Raw genomic sequence first — 14,159 nt, 5'->3', positions numbered from 1 at the left:
TTAAATCTTTGTTTGGGAACCTAAACAAATGGCTTAATTTTCAAAAGTACCAATCATCTTCATGTCAGAAGTGTCTGAGCCCGCCTCCTGCCTGAGACGTTCCAGTTGTCTGAGAGAGAAAAAATCACCTTGAAATGGAGTCTGCCTATTGCCCTGTATCAAGTTTTATGTTTCCCTGGGGACAGGATAAGAGAACAAACCATGCATGATGGATATTAATCCACTTCATGAGTCCTTTCCAGTTGTGCCAGATAATGACAGGATAAGGAACTACATAGAAGAGAGTACTAGTAATCTTAAAGTGCATTGTACAGTATTGTACAGTACTCCGCATTTAACTTTGTCCCGGTTAATGTTTCGTTGTTACGTTGCTGATCTATTGGGGAACAAGCTCATTTAAAGTTGCGCAATGCTCCATTATAACATCGTTTGGCAGCTGCCTGCTTTGTCCACTGCTTGCAAGATTCTCTGGAAGAGCACCCCTCCTTGTGGGGAGGCTCCCCTAAATTCTCCGTAAGGCATGTGGCTCAACTGGGCAGCTGCCCAGCAGCAGTTCAGCTGTCCCTCCCTCCCTGCCCTCTGCCTTGGAGCTGCTCCAGGAGCTTCCTGCTTGGTGGGGGAGAGGGGTGCTGATATCAGGATGTCCCCCACTCTGTACCCGCCTCCACAAAGCAGAGGAGGGGACAGGGCTCAGGGACAGAAAGTAGGGAGCTTGCTGGAAGCTGTTGCTTCCTGTCTGAACTGGCTGATCTGCTTAACAGGGCAGCGTACTTGAAGTGGGGTCAGCGTACTTAAAGGGGCAATGCACGTTGCTCTCTCTCACTCATGCACGCACCCCCCAGCACTTTGGAAAGTCAGCACCTGTTCAGCCGTGCATGTGCTGTCAGGAGGAGGAGTGGTGCGCTCCAGCTGGATAGTGTGGGCTCAACATCATGTTCAGTTTTTGCAGGAAGTGTTTGCAGCTACTACCCTGCATCTGTTGTGTTTCCTCCCTCCTGCCTCAGTCCATGCTGCCTTGTAGAGTGTGAGGCTACATGAACAGCAGCGTATTAACCCTTGAGGGCTCAGCCGAGTGCTAGTTCATCATTTAGCAGCAAGGCATTTCCTGGGAAATATCCCACCCTCTTACTCGACCACCTCAACCAAGCTTCACAGTCATTCATTGCCGTGTACAATATTAAACTGTTTATTTAAAATTGTTTAAAGCTTATACTGTATATGTATATAATGTCTTTTGTCTGGTGAAAAATTTCCTGAAACTTAACCCCCATTACATTAATTCTTATGGGGAAATTGGATTTGCTTAACATCGTTTCTCATAAAGTTGCATTTTTCAGGAACATAACTACAGGGTTAAGTGAGGAGTTACTGTATATGTCTTCTGGCACGAGTATTTGTGCTGGGCTGTGACTTGGGGCCCAACTGGTATTTATAGTGCATATTTCTTCTTAGAGAAGAAGACTTCACAAAGACTATGTACCCATCTCCAGTTAGCAGCAACGTCCAGCTACAACAGTGTCCTGATCAGAAAAAAGTAGACCTTATCTGTGATGCAATGAGAGCTGCCATGGAAAACATCAATCCTCAAAAGTAAGTGAAATGCCATCTGCAGTTTAGAACAGAACAGTAATAGAGTGTCATTTTTTAGAGCTGGCTAAAAAGTAAGAAAAAAATTAATTTCAGAGGGTTTGAAGTGAAGCCCTATTTTTCTTTTTTTTATCTGAAAATGTAAGACTCTCTTTTCACTTATTGACAATTAGCTTTTGATAAGTGAAAAACTGATTTTTTTTAGAAATTTTAGTTAAAACTTTTAACAAAAAATCAAAATTTTTGACAGTGGGGAAAATGTTTTGGTGAAAAATTTTACTTCAGAAAAAAGCCCATTTTTCAACAATAAACTTTGTGGGTTTTTTTAAAAAAAAGTTGACTAGCTTTAGTAACTTGCTCTCAGTTCTGTCGTCCAAAGGTAAAGGCTGATGTGGTGAGGAAGCTAGTTCTCTGTTTTAATTAAGGCATATCATCAGAGTTTATATATGTACTATATCCCAGGGATCATCCCAGGCAAAATGTTCCTCCTTGATATGTTCTTCACATTTATTCTTTTCAAATAAAAAACAAAATCCCCAAATCCCAACCCTTCCATTAAAGCAAAGACTACACTAAAATATTCAATAATAGAACTTAAAAAATACACATGCATCTGACGAAATGGGTATTCACCCACGAAAGCTCATGCTCCAATACATCTGTTAGTCTATAAGGTGCTACAGGACTCTTTGCTGCTTTTAAAAAATACAGTAGAACCTCAGAGTTAAGAACAGCTCGGGAATTGAGGTTGTTTGTAACTCTGAACAAAACGTTATGGTTGTTCTTTCGGACGTTGAACATTGAATTAATAGAACTTTGAAGCTTTACCATGCAGAAGAAAAGTGGTGCTTTTAACCATCTTACTTTAAATGAAACAAGTACAGAAACAGTTTCCTTAAAAAAAAAGATTTGACAAGGTTAAACTTTCCCTTAATTTTTTTAGTAGCTTGTGTTTAACATAGTAATGTACTGTATTTGCCTCCCACCCCACCCCTCCCCCGCCCTTTGTCTTTGTTCTTCCAGTTTCAAATGAGGTGTGTGGTTGACTGGTAACTCTGGTGTTCGTAACTCTGAGGTTCTACTGTAGATTGTTGATCTTCTCCTTCTGATTGGTTTCTTGCTTTGTTTCTTGTTGTCTGTTTCCCTCAGATACTGTCTTTCAATACTGACATCCCATGTGAAGAAAAGCACCCCAGAACTGGAAATTGCCCTTCAAAAGTGCACGAGCTGCAGGTACAGTGCTCCTAGTTCAGATGGCAAGTAAAGGGCTGCACACCTGGGGAGAGTTCACAGTAGCTCTGATTATTAGCATTATTTACCCCTGATTTTTGAGTCTGAATAACAGAAATTTGTCCAGGCCTCACAAAGTTCAGTTCAGAGTCTATGAAGTTAGCTGTAACAATGAAATAGCACTGGATAGCACGGAAGAGATGGAGTCACACATGGTTACTGTTGCCTGGTGGTGTGATCATTATGCTGTAGTCAGGGATTGGTTAATCATATCCGTGAATGAGCATGGGTGTTTTAGCTGCCTCCTTGATCCCGGTTTTTTGCATGGGTGTTCTGTGTGCCCCTGCCTGTCGCTGGTCCCTCAGCGTGGCACACGTGATGTCATTCTGCAGTGATATAAGCAGGATGCAAGTTGTGTTGTCCCTTGCTTCAGGCCAGGCCCTGAAGACTGCCATGCTGCTGTTCAGGTTACTACGTGAATAGCTGAGGCAGGCATCCCCAGCATCCCCTCTTTCAAGCACAAGACTGAACGGGATGGGGTTGGTCCTGCTTTGAGCAGGGGGTTGGACTAGATGACCTCCTGAGGTCCCTTCCAACCCTGATATTCTATGATTCTATGAATGGTTAGAGCAGGGGGACTGCCAGTCTGTCTCTGAAATCAGACCGTGCTGTTTCTAGTGAGCTAAGTGAGCATGCATTCTCGTGGTGTGCCTGGAGCTCACAGGAACAGCCTCTGATTGGTGCAAGGTACAAGTGATTTTTGGTGGCTCTGTTTCCCACGATTACAGAGACTGTTTCACCAGCAGCTGAGGAGGTGACTGCAGAAGCAGCGTTGAAGTATCTGCTCTTCCTGGTTGACGTCAATGAACTGTACGATCACTCCCTGGGCACATACGACTTTGATTTGGTTGTCATGGTGGCAGAGAAGTCTCAGAAGGTCACTACTGTTCTTACCGCTTTCTAATTTTCAAAACAAAATTACCAAAGTTTCAAAGGTGGATCAGTTGACACGTTGTTTCTGAACCATAACTCTGTACCAGTCCAGACACCCATCTTCCAGCCCTAAAGTCCGAGTGCCCTCACAGGCCAGCCTCCCGGCTCCTGACTGTCTCCTCAGCACTGTTTGGGAAACCACCTGCTCAGGTTTGGGGAATACACCATCCCTGGGGCAAGGGTGCTCTGTCCTTGGAGTGCAGAGTTAATGGGGTGCTGACTTTGTGCCACTAGTGAGGGGTGCATCTCTGGAGGGAGGTGTAGAAATCTTGGCTTTCCACTTCTGTGCTTTTGAGATGATCAGGTACGTGGTGTACAGTGACCTCAGCTGAGTTGACAGCATGTGTGCATGTGAATTTTCCAGTTGGGTTTCGTTTAGGAGAGGCTCTCCATGACACTTTGTTTCTGAACTGGCTGGTACTTCACAGAGATCCCCAACTTCAGGGAAGGAGCTGCCGCTGGCCCTCAAGTAAAAACACCCTTTATAGTGTTAGGGGTTTCTTCCCAACCGTTAAGGCGGGAAACACTTTTTAAAAATGAAATATGAGATTCTGGAATATCTACTCTCTGGCAAAAAGTCAGACAATGCAGAGAAGGAAACAGTTTTGATGAATATTGTCAGGATGTCAAAAATTAACACAATCATAAACTGAAAATAGAGCCGTCCTTTGTCTGCCCATGACATGCAGCTAAAATCCAAATGGGAGTTGATTTTCAAATCTCAAAGCCAGTAATGAACTAGCTAGAACGGCCTAAAACCATAAACCAGTGGTTCCAAACCAGGGGTATGTGTACCCTTGGGGATAGGCAGAGGTCTTCCAGAGGATACATCAACTTATCTAGATATTTGCTTAGTTTTACAACAGGCTACATAAAAAGCATTAGCAAAATCAGTACGAACTAACATTTCATGCAGACAATGACTTGTTTATATTGCTCTATATTCCAAAATGTAAGTACAGTATTTATATTCCAATCGATTTATTTTATAATGATATGGTAAAATGAGAAAGTCAGCAATTTTTCAGTATTAGTGTGCTGTGACACTTTTGTATTTTTATGTCTGATTTTTGTAAGCAAGTAGTTTTTAAGTTGAGCTGAAACTTGGGGGCATGCATGACAAATTTGACTCCTGAAAGGAGTACAGTAGTCTGGAAAGGTTGAGAGCCACTGCCATAAACCATCCAGAGGGAGTGATATTTAGTAACTCTAAAGCTAGCAGATTTGATTGATAGTTCCAGCTTTCCTTGCTGATTATGGGCTGCATGTTGGGGGAGATGCAGTTGCCAGGGTATTATTTGACTGAGCAGTTTGACATATAAGAAACAATGCAGTTATCTGATGTGCCTTGCAGGACCCTAAGGAGTACCTGCCATTCTTAAACACCCTCCGGAAAATGGAAACCAACTATCAACGCTACACTATCGACAAATACCTGAAAAGGTACAAGAAGGCACTCTGTCACCTCAGCAAATGTGGTAAGTGCCCTGCATGTATTGTGTCTCTGGGACATGATTCTCTGTTCTTCTTCGAGTGATTGCTCCTATGCATTCCAGTTAGGTGTGCGTGCACGGCTCTCCGGAACATTTTTACCCTAGCAACTCCGGCGGGCCGGCTGGCGCCCCCTGGAGTGGCGCCGCTATGGCGCCTGTTATATACCCCAGCCGGCCCGTCTGCTCCTCAGTTCCTTCTTACCGCCCGTGACGGCCAGTTGGAACTGTGGAGTGCTCTCTGTCCTCCACAACCCTAGCTCTCGCTACCTTCTCGTGTATATAGTTCGTTTAGTGATTAGTGTAGATAGTTTCTGTTAGTTAGATAGTTAGTTTTTAGGATAAGGTTAAGGGGGGTTTTCCCCTCCCTTTCCTCCCCCGGTGCGGGCTCATGCCCAAGGCACCGGGCTTTAAGCCCTGTGCATCTTGCCAGCGGCCTATGCCAGTAGGGGATCCGCACGACTCCTGCCTCCGGTGCCTCGGCGAGAGTCACAGGGCAGATAAGTGCTCTATCTGTTCCGCTTTCAAACCCCGGACGCGTAAGGAGCGGGACATACGATTAAAGCAGCTCCTCATGGAGGCTTCGCTCCAGCCCCCGGCACCGTCCGCGCCGGCGCCGAAGGCTTCATCGGTCCGGAGCGCACCGCCGGCCCCGGGCCGTTCCGGCACCGAGACTCCGCGACCTCAGCCACCGGCACTGAAGGCCCGGCACCGCTCCCTGTCGCCATCAAGGAAGCGCAAGCCGGCGAAAGCGGGTGCAAAGCCCCACGCTGAGGGCCCAGCAGCCAAGACAGTTGCGCCACCTGCGGTCCCCACTGTGGCTGTGCACAGGACGTGCACCGGGCCGTTGACTCCGGCGCCGCAAGGGCCGTCGAGTCCGGCACCGCCATGCTCCCCGGCACCGACCGCGGTTGAGCTCCGGCTGCCATCGACGCCGGAGACCTTCTCCACGGCGTGCGAGCTCATAGAGCTCACAGAGGCACCGAGCCCCCGGCACCGCCGGTGCGGGCTGTCGTTTCGGCGGGAAAGCCGGCAATGATGGTACGGCCCCCCTCTCCGGACAGATGGCACAGACGACGCTCCCGGTCACGTTCCCGGTCCTGCCGCAGGTCACCGTCCCGTCGCTCGCGATCTCGGCACCGCTCGCCATCGCGGTACCGGTCGCCGTCCCGACGCCGGTCGCAGTCCCGGTACCGTTCGACATCGCGGTACCGGTCGCACTCCCGGCGTCGCTCCAGGTCCCGATCGCCTTTGCGTCTGCACCGACGGAGGTCTGCTTCCCGGCACCGTTCCCGGCACCGCGACTCGTGCAGCCGCTCCCAGCGCCGCAGGTCCGGATCCCGGTCGAGCTCCCGGCACCGCAGCGGACGTTGGTCTCGGTCACCATCCCGGTACCGTGCCGACCGACACCGATCCTCGGCACCGTCCGGGGACAGACTGCCTCAGTCGGCGGCGCAATCCGTCAGCGCCTCGGTGCCTCCATGGCCATCCCGCCCCGCGTCGGTTGCTTCCGGGGCAGACAGTAACGGGCACCTGCCACCTACCCCACAAGGCCAACCTCAGGGGGCACAGCAGTGGGGCTTCTGGGTTCCCTGGGCCCAGTACGAGACTCAGGGGGTGCCATTCCCTCCAAGAGCCCCTGCCTCCGAGCGCAGGGTACCAGAGGTGACCGTCAGCCGACCGGCCCCTTCGTCACCGGGCGCGGTTGCCATACCGCCTGAACCCCAGAGGCACACGCAGCCCGACCCAGTCGACGAGCAGTCAGCAGATCCATCGGTGGAGGCTGTCGTCCAGGGCTTATCTTCCTCGTCCTCACCTGACGAGGCGGTGGCCAGAGCGTTGGCCAAGGAGCCTCCGCCGATAGACCTAAAGGCGCACCAAGACCTGCTTCGCCGCGTGGCGACGGCTATGGCTCTCCCCGTGGCGGAGGTCCAGGAGGACGAGGACCCCATAACGAATGTCGTTGGAGCAGAGGCTCCAGTGCGCATGGCATTACCGTTCGTGCGGACGATACAAAAGAATGCCACCACACTCTGGCAGACGCCTGCGTCCATCCCTCCTACGGCCCGTGGGGTTGAGCGCAAGTACTCTGTCCCCCCCACGGGCTACGAGTATCTATATACTCACCCGACCCCGGACTCATTGGTCGTTCAGTCGGTCAACGACAGGGAGAGGCATGGTCAACCTGCCCCTGCACCAAAGTGGAAGGACGCGCGGCGAATGGACCTATTAGGCCGCAAGGTCTACTCGGCGGGCGGCTTGCAACTGCGCATCGCCAACCAGATGGTCCTCCTCGACAGGTACGTGTATGACATCATGGCATCCCTGGCGAAGTTTACAGAGCTCCTACCAACAGCCTCCCGCCAGGAATTCTCCGCGTTGTTGGAGGAGGGGAAGAAATCGTCCAGGTCCTCCATCCAGGCCGCCCTTGACTCTGCGGACTCGGGAGCTCGGACCTTGGCCTCAGGGGTGACGATGCGGCGCATATCCTGGCTGCAGTCCTCCACCCTGCCACCGGAGGTGCAGTATACGTTGCAGGACCTGCCCTTTGACACACAGGGTCTTTTCTCCGAGAAAACTGATTCCCGGATCCAGACCCTGAAGGACGGTCGCATCGCCATCCGCACCCTCGGGATGCACACACTGGCTCCTCAGCGCAGGTCCTTCCGACAACAACCCTCCCGGTCTTTCCCGCAACAACGGTACCGCCCGTACAACAGCAGGCGACCAGGCCCGAATCGCCGTTGACCATCCGGCAACAGGCGCAATCAGGCCCAGGCCCCTTCCAAGGCCCCCCAAGGGTCCAAACAGGCCTTTTGATGGGATGCCCGAGGACGGCCGATCACTCTCCCTACCGGATCCTACCCTTTTGTTTTACAACCGCCTTTCCCATTTCTTTTCGGCGTGGTCCCGAATAACAACGGACAACTGGGTGCTTCAAACAGTACAGCCGGGATACCGCCTTCAGTTTGTTTCGCCCCCCTCTTCCCACCCACCCTCCCTGTCCCTCTTCAGGGACCCCTCTCACGAGCAACTCCTCTTACAAGAGGTCCAGACTCTGTTGAGCGTGGGTGCCATAGAGGCAGTGCCTCAAGACAGGAGGGGCAGGGGATTCTATTCCCGATATTTTCTCATCCCCAAAGCGAAAGGAGGGCTACGTCCTATCCTGGACCTTCGCGAGCTGAACAAATATCTGCTCAAGCCCAAGTTTCGCATGGTCACCCTGGGGACCATCATTCCCTCTCTGGATCCGGGAGACTGGTTTGCCGCCCTCAACATGAAGGACGCCTACTTCCATGTCGCGATCTACCCTCCCCATTGACGCTACCTGCGTTTCGTGGTGAACAATGCACACTACCAGTTCGCAGTGTTGCCATTCGGCCTATCCACCGCACCGAGAGTGTTTACCAAGTGCATGGCAGTGGTTGCCGCAGCCCTCCGCCGTCGTCAGATACACGTCTACCCGTATCTCGACGATTGGCTGGTTCGCGGAACGTCTCGGCGCCTGGTGATGGACCAGATGACAGAAATCCTGTCCCTCTTTCAGCGACTCGGTCTTCTCATCAATACCGAGAAGTCCACCTTGATTCCGTCGCAGCGGGTGGAGTTCATTGGAGCGGTCCTCGACTCCTCGTTGGCCCGCGCCTGCCTACCACGATCTCGGCACCAGACGATGGTATCCATCATCCGGGACCTCATCACCTTCCCGACCACGATGGTGCGATCCTGCCTCTGCCTCCTGGGCCACATGGCATCGTGTACGTATGTCACCGCTTACGCGCGGCTCCACCTCCGCCCGTTCCAGTCTTGGCTAGCGTTGGTGTACCGGCCACATCGAGATCCCATCGACATGGTGGTCACGATCACCAAGCCGACCCTCGAGTCCCTCCGCTGGTGGCTCGACCCTGAGGTCGTGTGTGCGGGAGTCCCGTTCCACCCTCCTCGTCCATCCGCCACTCTGACCACGGATGCCTCAGCGCTCGGTTGGGGGGCTCACCTGGGCGACCTTCACACCCAAGGCCTTTGGTCGCCCCAAGAGCTCGCTCTGCACATCAATATCCGCGAGCTGCGAGCGATCCGTTTGGCGTGTCACACCTTCCGCACCCGCCTGCAAGGCCGCTGTGTGACAGTGTTCACGGACAACACCACGGCAATGTTCTACGTGAACAAGCAGGGCGGAGCCCGCTCCTCCCTCCTCTGCAAGGAAGCGCTGCTCCTGTGGGACTTCTGCGTGACCCACTCCATTCACCTGGAAGTGTCCTTTCTTCCGGGAGTGCAGAACACGCTGGCCGACCATCTCAGCAGGTCGTTCCTCTCCCACGAGTGGTCCCTCCGTCCCGATGTCGTGCACACAATATTCCAGAGGTGGGGGTTTCCCCAAATAGACCTATTCGCCTCCAGGGAGAACAGGAAGTGCCACCTGTTTTGCTCGTACCAGGGTTGCTCACCACGCTCCCTGTCGGACGCCTTCCTTTACCCCTGGACGGATCGCCTCCTCTACGCCTTCCCTCCGTTCCCGCTCGTACACCGAGTGCTCCTGAAGCTTCGGAGGGACAGAGCCCACGTCATACTCGTAGCTCCGGCCTGGCCGAGGCAGCACTGGTACACCCTGCTGCTCGAGCTCTCCGTTCGGGATCCCATCCCCCTTCCGTTATGGCCGGACCTCATCACCCAGGACTTCGGCAGATTCCGCCATCCGAACCTGCAGTCCCTCCATCTTACAGCTTGGTACCTGAGTGGTTGACCCACGCAGAGAGGGGCTGTTCGGCGGCAGTACAGCAAGTCCTGCTAGAGAGCAGAAAGCCTTCCACTCGCTCCACCTGTCTGGCGAAATGGAAGCGATTCGCACTCTGGTGTGATCAACGAGGCCTCAATCCATTCGTAGTCCCGGTCCCTACCATCCTGGACTACCTCTGGTACCTTAAAGAGCAAGGTCTTGCGGTCTCCTCCTTGAGAGTTCACCTGGCAGCAGTGTCCGCCTTTCGTCCATCTGTGGAAGGTCGGTCCATCTTCTCCAACCCGATGGTTTCCCGCTTCCTTAAAGGCCTGGACCGCTTGTACCCGCCGGTGCGGCGTCCTGCCCCGACCTGGGATTTGAACCTTGTGCTGGCCAAGCTGATGGGTCCCCCCTTCGAGCCCTTGGCCACGTGCTCCCTGCTCTACCTCTCCTGGAAGACAGCCTTCCTCGTCGCCATTACATCAGCGAGACGAGTCTCTGAGCTCCGTGCTCTAACGGTGGGTCCACCTTACACCGTCTTCCACGGGGACAAGGTACAGCTTCGACCACATCCGGCCTTCCTCCCTAAGGTGGTATCGGCCTTCCACCTCAACCAGGAGATCTTCCTCCTGGTCTTCTTCCCGAAGCCGCATGCCTCGCCTCGGGAGCAACAGCTTCACACCCTGGACGTCCGCAGGGCCCTTGCCTTTTACATCGAGCGGACAAAGCCTTTCCGGCGTTCGACCCAGCTGTTTGTGGCAGTCGCCGATCGCATGAAGGGTGAGCTGGTCTCCTCCCAGCGGATTTCTTCGTGGGTAACGGCATGTATTCGGACATGCTACGAGCTTGCTCGCGTGCCACCATGCCGCCTCACTGCTCATTCAACGAGAGCGCACGCCTCGTCAGCCACCTTCCTGGCCCATGTTCCCATCCAGGACATCTGTAGCGCGGCCACCTGGTCTTCTGTCCACACCTTCGCCTCCCATTACGCGTTGGTGCAGCAATCTAGAGACGATGCAGCCTTCGGCTCCGCAGTCTTACACTCTGCCACGTCTCACTCCGACCCCACCGCCTAGGTAAGGCTTGGGAATCACCTGACTGGAATGCATAGGAGCAATCACTCGAAGAAGAAAAGACGGTTACTCACCGTAGTAACTGTTGTTCTTCGAGATGTGCTGCTCCTATCCATTCCAGACCTGCCCTCCTTCCCCACTGTCGGAGTAGCCGGCAAGAAGGAACTGAGGAGCGGACGGGCCGGCTGGGGTATATAACAGGCGCCATAGCGGCGCCACTCCAGGGGGCGCCAGCCGGCCCGCCGGAGTTGCTAGGGTAAAAATGTTCTGGAGAGCCGTGCACGCGCGGCGCGCACACCTAACTGGAATGGATAGGAGCAACACATCTCGAAGAACAACAGTTACTACGGTGAGTAACCGTCTTTTATAGCATTTCACATTTCACCACCTTCTACAAAATAGGGTAAAAAGAAAATGAGTGTCACAGGAAGCCAGTGTGGGATCCTTGTTTAGCTTTGTTGCTGTTGCACAGATTAACTTCATTACTTGATTTTATACCTTGCTTTGGAAAGACACTTTTTATGGAGGGCTCTTTTGCTGAAGCACAAGTTCTGTCGTAAATGTGGCTTGTAAAGGAAGCAAGTTGATCATTAGTTCTGTTTGTTGTGGGCATGCAGAGATGGTGGTGTGTGGCTGAAACAATGGCACAGTCCTGTGTCCTGAATGGCTCAGATCACCTCATTGTTGTTCAGGTTGTGGCCAGGAAACAATCCTGGCTCCTACAACAAAGCTCCTTATGGGCTGTGGTGGCGCCAGGCCTGCATCCCATGTCCTACAGAAGCTAAGGTGTAGCTCGGTGATACTCAGATCTCAGTGGTTCAGGAGCCAAATTAGCGATCAGCACACAGGAGTGTGAAGTCATTGTTTCATTTACTGTAGTACTATAGATTCATATTTAAACAGTATGACAGAGGACATATTTAACTTACACACACACATATATAATTCTTACAGCAAAATGACTGACGAAGTATTATTTCATCAACTACAATTGGTTAATAGTAGGGCGCAGTTAACTCACAAAATTAACTCAAAAAAATTAATTGCGATTAAAAAAATCGTGCTGTTAATAGAATACCAATGGAAATGTATTAAATAGTTTGGATTTTTTCTACATTTTCTTATATACATTGTATTCTGTGTTATAATTGAAATCAAAGTGTATATTATTTTTTATTACAAATATTTGCACTGCAAAAATTATAAAAGAAATAGTATTTTTCAGTTCACCTCATAAAAGTACTGGAGTGCAAGCTCTTTGTTGTAAAAATGCAACTTACAAATATAGATTTTTTTTTTGTTACATAACTGCACTCAAAAACAAAACAATGTACAGCTTCAGAGCCTACAAGTCCACTCAGTCCTACTTCTTCCTCAGCCAATCACTAAGACAAACAAGTTTGTTTACATTGCCAGGAGATAATGCTGTCCTCTTATTTACAATGTCCCCAGAAAATGAGAATAGGCATTTGCATGGCATTTTTGTAACTGGCACTGCAAGGTGTTTACGTGCCAGATATGCTAAACATTCGTATGCCCCTTCATGTGTTGGCCATCATTCCAGAGGACATGTTTCCATGCTGATGAAGCTCATTAAAACAATGTGTTAATTAAATTTGAGACTGAACATCTTGAGAGAGAATTGTATGTCCCCTGCTCTGTTTTACCCGCATTCTGCCATATATTTCATGTTATAGCAGTCTCGGATGATGACCCAGCACATGTTCATTTTAAGAACAATTTCACTGCAGATTTCACAAAACACAAAGAAGGTACCAATATGAGATTTCTAACGATAGCTACAGCACTCGACCCAAGGTATACAAATCTGAAGTACCTTCCAAAATCTGAGCGGGATGAGGTGTGCTTTCAGAAGTCTTAAAAGAGCAACACTCCAATGCGGAAACTGCAGGGCCCGAACCACCAAAAAAAAAATGCTGGTGGCATCTGACTCGGATAATGAAAATGAACATGTCGGTCCGCACTGCTTTGGATCGTTATCGAGCAGAACCCTTCAGCATGGACGCATGTCCCCTGGAATTGTGGTTGAAGCATGAAAGGACATATATGAATCTTTAGCACATCTGGCACACAAATATCTTGTGACGCTGGCTGCAACAGTGCCATGAGAATGCGTGTTCTCACTTCAGGTGATGTTGTAAACAAGAAGCAGGTAGCATTATCTCCTGCAAATTGTTACAAAACTTGTTTGTCTGAGTGACTGGCTGACCAAGAAGTAGGACTGAGTGGACTTGTAGGCGCTAAAGTTTTACATTGTTTTATTTTTTGAATGCAGTTTTTTTGTACAAAATTCTACATTTGTAAGTTCAACTTTCATGATAAAGAGATTGCACTACAGTACTTATATGAGGTTAACTGAATCACTATTTCTTTTGTTTTTTTACAGTGCTAATACTTGTAATCAAAAATAAATATAAAGTGAACACTGTGCACTTTGTATTCTGTGTTGTCATTGAAATCAGTATATTTGAATATGTAGAAAACATCCAAAATATTTAAATACATGGTATTCTATTATTGTTTAACAGTGTGATTAATCGTGCAATTAATTTTTTTAATAGCTTGACAGCCCTAGTTAATACCATAGTAAAAGCATCCTGATTGGTTAATAATTAAATCACGGTGTTTTAATATCATGTGCTGCAAAGAGCCCCTTGTGGCCGGCGAGCCACAGGCTGAGTATCACTGGTGTAGTTGGTAAGTTGTGCTATGGCCCAAAGCTCAACCAGCCAGCCTTTCCTGCAGCGCAGGTGAACTGGTGAGAGTTGTGTGGCCTGCCGTGCTGTGTCTGTACCACTGGAGGACAGTCCATTGTTTCCTCAGGTACAGAGCACTTCTCTGAATTTCTCAACTTGGTGAAGGATCAGAATCTGTATAACGAAGCCCTGAAGTTGTATCCACCTGATACTCCAGAACACAAGGTGCGTGACCTGTGCTGTGAACCTAGGGAGTGGTTCTGCTGTGCTCATGGAAAGCTGGCCCCTGTTGGCTGCAAGGGGTTAATACGGAATGCTTGAAACCAGGAACTCCTGTTCTCTGCACTGCACT

At 50.4% G+C, this 14,159-nt stretch overlaps 1 protein-coding gene across 1 annotated transcript in view; it reads left to right on the top strand.

Annotated features, from left to right (window-relative positions):
• LOC120407631 (elongator complex protein 1-like) overlaps positions 1-14,159 on the top strand; it is a 126,160-nt gene that overhangs the window by 89,150 nt on the left and 22,851 nt on the right. The window contains exons 23-27 of the mRNA XM_039543395.1: positions 1,453-1,590; positions 2,737-2,843; positions 3,624-3,754; positions 5,165-5,288; positions 13,935-14,032. Coding sequence (XP_039399329.1) covers positions 1,453-1,590; positions 2,737-2,843; positions 3,624-3,754; positions 5,165-5,288; positions 13,935-14,032 — 598 coding nt within the window. The remainder of the gene's footprint in view (positions 1-1,452; positions 1,591-2,736; positions 2,844-3,623; positions 3,755-5,164; positions 5,289-13,934; positions 14,033-14,159) is intronic.

This window comes from Mauremys reevesii, linkage group 6 (genome assembly GCF_016161935.1).
Source record: "Mauremys reevesii isolate NIE-2019 linkage group 6, ASM1616193v1, whole genome shotgun sequence".
Taxonomy (NCBI): domain Eukaryota; kingdom Metazoa; phylum Chordata; order Testudines; family Geoemydidae; genus Mauremys; species Mauremys reevesii.
Note: the sequence above shows the minus strand (reverse complement) of the source record. Positions and strands in the feature narration are given on the sequence as shown.